This window comes from Octodon degus, unplaced genomic scaffold, assembly GCF_000260255.1.
Source record: "Octodon degus isolate 3935 unplaced genomic scaffold, OctDeg1.0 scaffold00073, whole genome shotgun sequence".
NCBI lineage: Eukaryota > Metazoa > Chordata > Mammalia > Rodentia > Octodontidae > Octodon > Octodon degus.
The window spans coordinates 3,748,634-3,758,198 of record NW_004524649.1 but is presented as its reverse complement, the minus strand read 5'-3'; the positions used below and the strand labels follow the sequence as shown (position 1 = coordinate 3,758,198).

Sequence of the window (9,565 nt, the reverse complement as noted above, 5' to 3'; positions counted from 1 at the left end):
TCCTGGGAACCCACTCCAACATCTCTCAATGAAGTCCCAAAGAGGGTCCCCCAAGGCCCAGCCTCCATGAGCCAAGGGACCCAAACACTCAAGGGATGCTGTGCTGCACATGGGGAAGCCCCTCAACTCCTCAGCCCCAACTTTCCCTCCCCCTGCCCCCTTGGCCTTAGTGGATGGATGCTCAGCACCACTGCCTCCTGAGAGAGACTCAACAAGGGGCCATAGGGGTCTGAGAGGGACATAACTGCCACTTGTGCTACGGGGTCCACACACAGCCCCGGAGAGGCTGGTCCCAGGTGCCTTCAGCTGGGGTTGGCTTTCTCTGCTGCTGTTTCCTCTCTCTGAACCATCACAGGACTGACACCTGCTGTGCTCACCAGAGCCTGTTGCTGGCCATGGAAGCTGTGTGATGGGTGCCCGTGACTTTTGTGCCATGCACGCTTATAGGTCTGTCAGGCCCATGTAACAATGGGGCTGGGCAACCAGGCCTGGCTGAGCGAATCACAGGAAGGACCCTCCCGGCATGGAAAATTACTGTTTAGGAGACAGAGGCAGCCTGCCAAGGGGCTCCCCCAAAGGGGTACTTGGGTTGTGGGCTTTCCCTAAAGCAGAAAAACAAGCACAGGCTTCTCAGTACAAGACAGACCTTAGAACTGGGTGATGGGTGTGCGTGTTTGGGTGTGGGGTTGCATGTGTTTGAGGATGTTTGTCAATGCATGGTGCATATACTATAATATGGAATTTTGGGGGTGTGTCCTTGTTTGTGACTTATGTAGGTCCATGTGTGAATGTGGTATTTGTGTTTCTGAATGCCTCTTTGTGTGTGTATAGAAGTACATTTGATCTTGTATGTGTTTGCATGTTTCTGAAAGCAAGTTTGTGCTTATGGGTGTTTGTGGAAGCTCATTAGTGTCTTGTATTGTGCATGTGGGGGCTCTGTGTGTGCTTGGGGAAGCACCTTTGTGTTTGTGTGTGCATGTACGCATTTATTGCTTGTGTTTCTGTATCTGTAGAAGCACTGTGAGTGTGTTGTTCGTGGTTGCGGAAGCATGCTTGTGTGTGTGCACTCCTGCGTGTGTGCACTGAGGGGCACCCGTGGTGTCCATGGGAGGCACAGATTCCCTGAGGGTCATGTCTGCACCAGGACCTCCCTGGAGGATAGCGGCTGTCGCAAGTGCCCCGGGATCAGTGGAGCAGCAGCGCCCTCACTCTCCTCAGCCCTGCTCTTCACCACAAGCACAGTCTGCAGGGCAGCGCCTGGCACTGCCACCTTCTGCTGTCTCCAGCTTGAACCACATGAGGTTTGTGCAGCCAAGCAGCAGCAAGCCAGGCTGCCCGTCCAATTAGTTAAGCAAACGGAGCAAGCTCTGCTGACAAAGCGATGATAACACTCTGTGATAATACCAGAGCAGAGTTTGCAGAACCGCTTCATCCTGCACCCTTGTGCCTGCCATGCAGTGAAGTGATGCAGGGCAGAGAGGGGCAGAGAGTAGCGGCCAGGTGGCAGTGCTGAATCTGGAAGCCAAGGCCAGGATGGGGCAGCGGCCAGTGAACACTGGTCACACCGGATCCCGCCCTAAGGACAGCGCCAGAGGCAGGCACAGAACACACCAGGGCCGCTTTCAGTGAATGAAGATGCAGGGATGTGGCCATCAAGGTAACGCTCAGAAACGGAAAACAGAGGGACTGGGGGAGATGGTTCAGTAGAATAAACACTTGTCTGGCAAGCTCAAGGGGCCTGAGTTCAATCCCCGGTTCCACTAAAAAAAGAAAAAAGAAATGGAAAACAGGTTTAATGATCCTGAAACAAATGCACCATACGTTCTGAGGTGCCAGGCGCTGTGTAAAAACAAGCTCCAGACAAACGCATTTCAGAGTTTATTAGCATAGACGAATAAAACAGCTCCAGGTGACATCACTGCCCCTCCTTCCTGCACAGGCAGGACCTTTACCCAGGAAGCAAACCAGTGCTGCTCAGAAACCACAGGTCCAGCATTAGCCAATCACACTTCAGATACACACGTTGTAAAATGCTGACATTCTCATCTCTGGATTGGGAAGCAATGGGGGGCGCTTACGTTCTCCTACCGCATCGCAGAGCAGACCTGAGCTGTCATCTCATTCATGTGGAAGACCCTCAGCCCATGTGAAAGGACCTGAGCCGTCGCCTCTGTCCATGCCAGGGCAGGGCACACCTCATGTTAAGCCAGCCCTTCTGTCTTGTGTCTCGGGAGCTGCAGGGAAAGACGTCTTTGCCTACTGCGCACAAGGAGACTCCGGATTGCCAGCCCCCTTGTCGGACTGACCAGCCTCACAGGCCACGCGGAATGAAGCATGTGCTTTGCAGCCGGAGAAGGGACAGCCGTTCACGGGGATTGCATCTGGATTCCCACGCCTCGCTATTGTTCAAGGGGATGGAAATATGCAGGGCCATGAAACCATTCTGCAGGTGCTAGAAAGCAGGGTTTCCTGTTTTCCTGACTCAGACAATGGAGAAGCTAAGAAGAACAATAGGAAAAGACTTTCCTATATTTACATATTTAAAAACTGAGCTATTTTCAATTTGATAACTTTTTTTGGGTTAAATCTCATCTGTTCTCCTAGTTTGCCGAGAACTATTTATGGACAGAGGCTTGGAAACAGAAGTATCTTGTGTTCTCATCCACTGGTTGGAAATCTGCCCTGCCAGAGGCTCAGCTTCTCCCCTCAGGAGGGCAGAATCCACGCCCAGCTTGGTGCACAGGCATGGCAGGCCCTGGGCGTGCTCAGCATCTGACACCACAGGTTGCCCACGCAATCAGGGCAGCAAGCAGACCTTCAGGGAGACACGTGGCTCTGTCCTTGCTCTGCCCAGCAGGCAGCAGGGGAACAGCCCAGCTCCCTGAGCTCACTCCTGGCCCCACGGGATTCAGGCAGATGATGCTGCATGAGCTGTTTTACATGGCCTGGCCTTCCCTTCCCCACAGGCCACTCATTCTGCCACTGTGAGCTAAAGCTAAACCATAGAGAACCCTCAGGGGAAGGGCGGTTTGTTGGTGGCCACCTGGCCAGGGGCCATTTCCAGGGGTATTGCACTCATGTTTATTTCTCTCAAGCGCAGTTATTGCCATCTTTTTAAAATCATCTGAATGGTGGGTGTCAGTCCCTGGGCAAAGAGCACCCAGTCTCAACAGGTCCTGTGACCATTACAGGCTCATGCCAAATGGGCACAGCCTTGGGCTCCATGGAGTGTTAAAAACCAGCCTGTGATCCTGGCACTTGCTGGGAGGGCGAGGGGGGCTGAGGCAGAAGGATGGCAATTTCAAGCCCGGCCTGGGCAACTTAGTGACTTATGACACCCTGTCTCAAAAAAAAAAAAAAAAAAAGGTCTAGAAATGTAGCTCAGTGAAAAGGCCCTGGGTTTCATCCCAAGTACTGCAAAACAATTTTAAAACTAAAATTAAAGAAGATAAAAGCCAGAGCTCCAAGTGAAACCCAGAGGGCATGAGATGACTTTAAAAGGTAGACTCACCCCCATCTCAAGCCTGTGTTTTTGCTGCTTGGACTTCTCACATTTCAACAGTGACAAAGAAATTTACACCACTCTGCAGCCCCAAAAGTCCTTCTCCAGGTGGTTGGTGTCCACCTAGCTCCAGGGTGGCAGCACCAGGGTGAGGCACAGCCACAGCAAGGTCTTCGGGGCCCAGGGCGGCCCTGCCAAGCTCAGGCAACTTCTTGCTGTGGTGCTTTCTAGGCGAGCTGGGCTATGAGCAAGGCCCAGAACTTTGTAAACTTAGTTTACACGGAGGGCATCAGGTATGGTAGCCCAGAGCTGCAGCTGTGTTACAAAAAGTGTTAGCTGTTCTCTCTTCCCTACAGTCCTTGGTTAGAAACCACAGGACCCTGAGCACCCACGAGACAGCACGGGCAGGTATAAGCTCCCCTGTGCCCTATGCTAAAATGCTTCCAAAGCACAGCTGCCCAGGCCACCTGCGTCCCTGGCCAGCCTTGAGCAGGAGGAGAGGCAGGGGCCTGAGCAGGACCGCACCGCCGGAGCTGCCCTTGTTTTTCCATAGTCTAGCATGTCCCCCACCCCAACCCCCAGGTGATGCACGCCCCTCTGGCCCTTAGTGCTGGGCTTACACCGGGCTCATCAATCCTTCAAGCAAACTTTTCCCCTATTTTTCCAACCTCACTTGCAAATAAGCCCAGGACTGCAGGAAACTTAAGAACCAGAGGATGTGTGTCTGCACTTCCGGCCTCTCGGAGCAGGCATCTTACTTCCGGCCATTCTGAAGGTTTCCGCCGCGCCAGGGGGCTGAGTGGGCAGCAGCACGGACGAAGACGGAGAGCACTGTTTCAGTCTGAGCAAGTTCCCTCTGGCAGCACGGGGCTTCACATGCAGTCAGAACCTCTAGGGACAGATCTGCCCGTGCAGAAGAGGCACAAACCACTCCAGTGCTGACGCAGCAGCCGCTGCCCTCCGCTTGAAGGAGAGGAGTGTGCAGGGGCAAAGAGAGCTCTTGGGACCTGGCTCCTGGCCCCACGAGATCCAGGGAGAAGGGGAGTCAGCTGCACCTGAATTTGGAAAGGGGGAGCTCATGGGAACCCTTTGTGTTCACAAAGTCCTCGGGATTGCAGGGGGACACACAGAAAACATCACCAGTATGGAGCAAATACCTGTGTGTCCCAAGCCACAGCCCCCACTGTAGGGAACGTGTGTGGCTGGCCAGGCTTCCGAAGGGTGTGGCCTCCCCTTCACTCCAGGGTGGTGGCTGTGACCAGGCATGTCCCTGGCCACCTCCCCTTCAGCAGTCTGACCCAGGTGTCGGACTGTGGAAACAAAAGGTGACACCAGTGTTGACAGTGCTCTGTCATGTCTGTATACTCCATGGACCGCCCCCCCCATCACTCCCCACACTGTAGAGACCCATGCCTCAGGGTACCTGAGGTGCCTCTCCTGCCTCTGCCTCCTTACAGTCAGGTTTGCCCCTCCCGTCCACGCCCTATGCCCTCGGCCCTCACCTGTACTGATTCTCCCGGCCCTCAGCCCGCTCAGGGACCCAGGCATAACTGTCGACTGCATTCTGTGACTTCTTCTCCTTCATCTTCCTCTTGGCTCTCCGCTTGCGACAGACCAGGAGCCCCAGGGCCAGCGCCAGGAGAAGGGAGATGGCCACTACTGTGCCCAGGATGTAGAATAGCAGCAGCCTCTGCCCGTCCTCACTGTCCTCACTGGGAGCGGCCATAGAGTCCTCGTCCATTGGCTGGCCTTGGCCAGGAGCAGGTTTGGACAGGGGGATGCCTGGCTCCGTGCTGAGGCCAGGGTGCCCACTGGAGGTTGGCACTTTGGGGTGGACAGAAGAGGTGGGGACATCAGAGGGCAAGGAAGCCCTCTCTGTGAAGAGCGTCTCTGTGGAGAAACCCTCAGAGCCCCTGGTGGAAGAGGATGTGTTGCGGGGCATGGTGGTGGCAGTCACAGTGTCCCATTTCCCAGCTTTCTCATTCTCTGGCAGGAGACCGGCCATTGATGCTGAGGGCACAGGGTCTGGGACACAGGAGAGCCCGTCACTGGCCAGTGTCCAGCCTGCCAGGCAGCCGCAATGGAAGGAGCCCGGCACATTGAAGCACGGGCCTTGGCACGGGTTGCCTGTGGGATCTGCACACTCGTCCTTGTCCAAACACTGCATGTCATCCTTCTTAGACAGGTCATAACCGGGCAGACAGGAACAATGGAAAGATCCAGGAGTGTTAGTGCAGTTCTGGGCGCAGAGCACAGGGTAGACGGTGCACTCGTCTATGTCTACACAAGCCTCCCCTCCAGGGCCCCCAGGCGTGTAGCCCACCCAGCACTCACAGTAGAAGCCCCCATCCGTGTTGACACACTCCTGGGCACAAGGTGTGTCCTGGCACTCGTTCACATCCACACAATCCAGCTGGGTTGCATCCAGCTGGTAGCCACGGGGGCAATGGCACATGTAGCTGTCTCCCTGGGGACTGGGGATGCAGGTGGACTCCCCCTTGCAGGGGTTAGAGCTGCAGGGGTTTCTAGAGGCACAGGATACCAGGTCATCCCGCAGCCGGAAGCCAGGCCTGCAGCCACAGCGGAAGGAGCCGGCACCTCCATCGAAGCAGTCCTGCTCACAGCCCCCATTGCTGAAGCTGCAGCCAAGCTCAGGATTGATGCAGAGGGGCCCAGTGATGCCCCAGTCGAACACCTCAGCCTCCTTCTCCCGGCATAGCAGTTCATAGCCCTGACGCTCAGCCCCAGCTTTGCAGACCACGCTAGCCAAAGAACCAAAGGGCACAGCATCCAGTGAGGAGGCGGTGGCCCTGAAAGGGGTGCTGTAGTTCACCTGGCCTGGGCCTCCCAGGGCCAGTGGCCGACACATGCCTTTGAAGCTGAACTTGCACACAAAGCCCTCAGTGCTGCTTCCTGGGTTACTGGAAGATCCACAGGGGATGTCAGACCACTTGGGGAGGCGGTCTGGGTGGGGGGTCTCAGACAGGTCCAGCATCAGGGCCACACAGCGCTGGGAGAGGCAGGAGCTCTTGACTTCCTTGTACCAGTTTGTATACTCTGTGTCCTCCCCGCCTCCCGTCCAGCTGAAGCCCTTCAGGGGCAGCTGAGGGTTGAAGCACTTGCTCCTCTCTCGCTGGAGCCCCACCCAGAACTTGCCCATCTTCGCTCCCAGGGGCTCCCGTGACCTCAAGAGCTGGGCCAGGGACCGCTGAATGAGCCGGGCTTCCTCCTTGCTCCTCACCGTGGCCAAGTTGCCCCCATTCTGGCTGCAGAGGCCCTGGGCATCAGCTGCGCTCAGCTTGCCCCAGTGGGCGGTGTAACAGGCACTCCCGGAGCACACCACAGCCTCCACCGGCGCCTCAGAAGTGTAGTTCACAGCCCCCGCCCAGGGCTGGCCCAGGAGTAGCAGCAGGAGCAGGTCCCTTGGGCCAGCCATTCCTCTTCCAAGTCTTCCTTGTCGCCACAGGCCAGAAGCCCCACAGAGGCGGCAGCAGCCACAGGGGCCTGGACCCCGGATCCCAGCTGTACTCCCAGGGGCGCTGAATGCCAAGCTCCAACAGCTCTAACACAGAGACTGTCGCCACCACCGCTCACGTCCCCCTGACCCAAGGCGCATCCTGTGCCTCCTACTTCTTACTTCTCACCGGATGCTGGGGCTTCCTGCAGTGAATAGCTTTCCAACGCCTGCTGCTTTCATGGGCTGTGTTGTTCCTGAAAGGGGCTAGGTCACCGTGCAGGGTCTCTGGCCTGAGCTACGGAAAAGCTCCAATCTGGGATGACAGTCCCAGCTCAGAGATTTGCCAGCTGCTTGATTTGGGTTGAGAAACTGAAATGGCAGCTACAGAGCAAGGAGAGAATTAGGGAAGTGACTGAGATCCCTCAGTAACCAGTCACGAAATTCCTGTCTGGTTTGCAAACAATCAGAGAGGAAAAAAACTCTGAGGTTTGAGACAGCAGGCTGTGGATGCTTGTAATTTTCAGCCTTTTTTAGAAGCAAGCTGGATTTTTCCTTCCCCTATCTCATGTTCCTCGTTGGCTTTGGGAGCCCTTTTTCTTTCAGTGCCCCCATGTTGAACTTTAAATAGACAGAAGTCTTTAAATAAGACCCGGACTGTGGGAATGTCTGAGATGCTAACACAGTGCCAACCACCTCAAGAGCGCCCAAGCAAATTGTTTGAAATTTGGCAGTTGTCGGAGTCCTCTTGTGCAAATAATTGCATGGTGAGGCAGCAGGGTCACCAGGAGGGATTGCAGAAATGAAACAGCAAAAGTGTTTCTGGCCTAAAGACTGTGAGCTTTTGTGCCTCTTCTGATGGCTGAGTTCAAAATGGGGATGAGATGGAGAGATGGAGATTCGGGCCAGGGACAAGAGCTGGGGTACTGTCTCCTTTCTCGAAAGGTTCTCTACCTGCACCACAGAGGTCTGCTTCCTATTGGGTTCCCTCAGCAGGCCACATGGTGAGGACTCAGAGAAAGCCAGCTATTCACTGGGAGATTTAAAGCCAGGATGGAGCCAACACAGGCTGACCTGCTGAGCAGATGACCCTGGACTCCTGGGACAGGCTCAGCTGTGGGATGAGACTGAAAGGAGGAACCTCAGTGGGCACCAGGAACCACAGCAGCACTTTCATTATGTTTGGACCCAGAGCAGAGGTGGTGAGCTCCCAGGCCCATCACGGAGGGGACAGAAAGAGGGGAGGACTGTAAGTCGCAGTCCTTGCTGGGGTCTGGGACACTGATCCCACAGGTACCCCAGAAGAGTGCTGGGATCTCACTGGGTCTGAGTGGAGTCCACTGCACACCTGCACAGTCCACGTGCGGGGTAGGGCCAGGGAGGTAAGCCAGAAGGGAGTGCCTGGCTGTGGTCAGGAAGGTGGCTACCAGAAGGCAGGTGTACAAGATAAGTGGTGGGCTGGCCACACTGCGGATGGACACAGGAGAACTAAGAGTTGTGTCAAAGGTCACTGAGCCTTTATGCTCCACGTCGATGCCAAGGTAATATGACTTGTGTGAATCTTATAAGATTCACTGCCCTACAGCAACTTGATACTCTCTGCTGACCATGAGGGCATGCATACCAGTGGAAGCACTCAAGTGGAAAATGACAACAGGGCCACCAGGTGAACAGCAAGTCACCAACACCTGACACCTTGTCCTTTATGGAGATCTGAGTTAGGCTGTCCTGGGGTTAGGAACTCACTGGCTCTCAGGATCCCACAGGAGAAGGTGCCCACCCTGGACTCCAGCTGGCAACCCCTCTTAAGTTCTTATTTTTAAAAATATATTTAAAACAGGCCAGGGAGCTTCTCTCCAAACCCACAAGATTCACAATATATTCCTTGATGCCTGTAAAGAACCATTCCTCCAGGCTGGTGAGATGGCTCAGTGGTCTAAAGCACCTACTTGGAGCAAGCTAAGCTAAGCAAAACACAGAGACCACGGTTCAATCCCCCAGCACCACATGCCAGCCAGCCCCGCCCCCTGGTGGGCTGAACTGGCCACACACACACTAAATAAATAAATAAATATTAAAAAAAAAAAAAAGAACCATTCCTCCATCCATTCATCCATCTGTCCACCCTTCTATCACTCACCCATCCATCTGTTCATCCATCTATTTATCTATCTGTTCACCCATCCATCCATTCATCCACTCACCCATCTATCCATCTACTCACCTATCCAACCATCCACTCACCCATCCCCCATCCACTCATCCATCCATTCATCCATCCATCCATCTATCCACACACCCATCTCCTTATCCACCTACCAGACCATCTGAATTTTTGTTCCTTCTGTGTGCTGGACTAGGCACTGGATTCCAGGAAGAAATTCTTGTTTTTGTGATCCTTGAAGTCATTTAGAATGGAGTGACTTGAACAGTTACAGCAATGATCTGCTTCATTGCAGGCAATCCAAGAAGGACTTCGGGGTGTTATAACTTGATGTGGGTGTGGGTAGTTTGGAAAGTCTCCTCTGGAGAAGACAGGCAGTGGAGTTGGACTCTAAAGGAGAAATGGTTAAGAGTTAGAAGGTGGGAGAACAATAGGTGGGTGAATA

The 9,565-nt window shown here is 54.5% G+C and overlaps 1 protein-coding gene across 1 annotated transcript; it reads right to left on the bottom strand.

Moving 5' to 3' along the window:
* Positions 1-3,380: 3,380 nt before the first annotated feature.
* Positions 3,381-7,322, bottom strand: Cd93 (CD93 molecule). The gene is made up of 2 exons (XM_023720163.1): positions 5,005-7,322; positions 3,381-4,812 (listed from the first exon to the last, which is right to left on the bottom strand). The coding sequence occupies exons 1-2, from the start codon at positions 6,936-6,938 to the stop codon at positions 4,788-4,790; spliced, it is 1,959 nt and encodes a 652-aa protein (XP_023575931.1). The 5' UTR covers positions 6,939-7,322; the 3' UTR covers positions 3,381-4,787.
* Between the last annotated feature and the right edge of the window lie 2,243 nt (positions 7,323-9,565).

Coding starts and splice junctions, on each gene's coding strand:
- Cd93 (XM_023720163.1), bottom strand. CDS start 6,938: ATGGCTGGCCCAAGGGACCTGCTCCTGCTGCTACTCCTGGGCCAGCCC. Junction 4,813..5,004: donor GGCCGGGAGAATCAGTACAG/GTGAGGGCCGAG, acceptor TTGTTTCCACAG/TCCGACACCTGGGTCAGACT.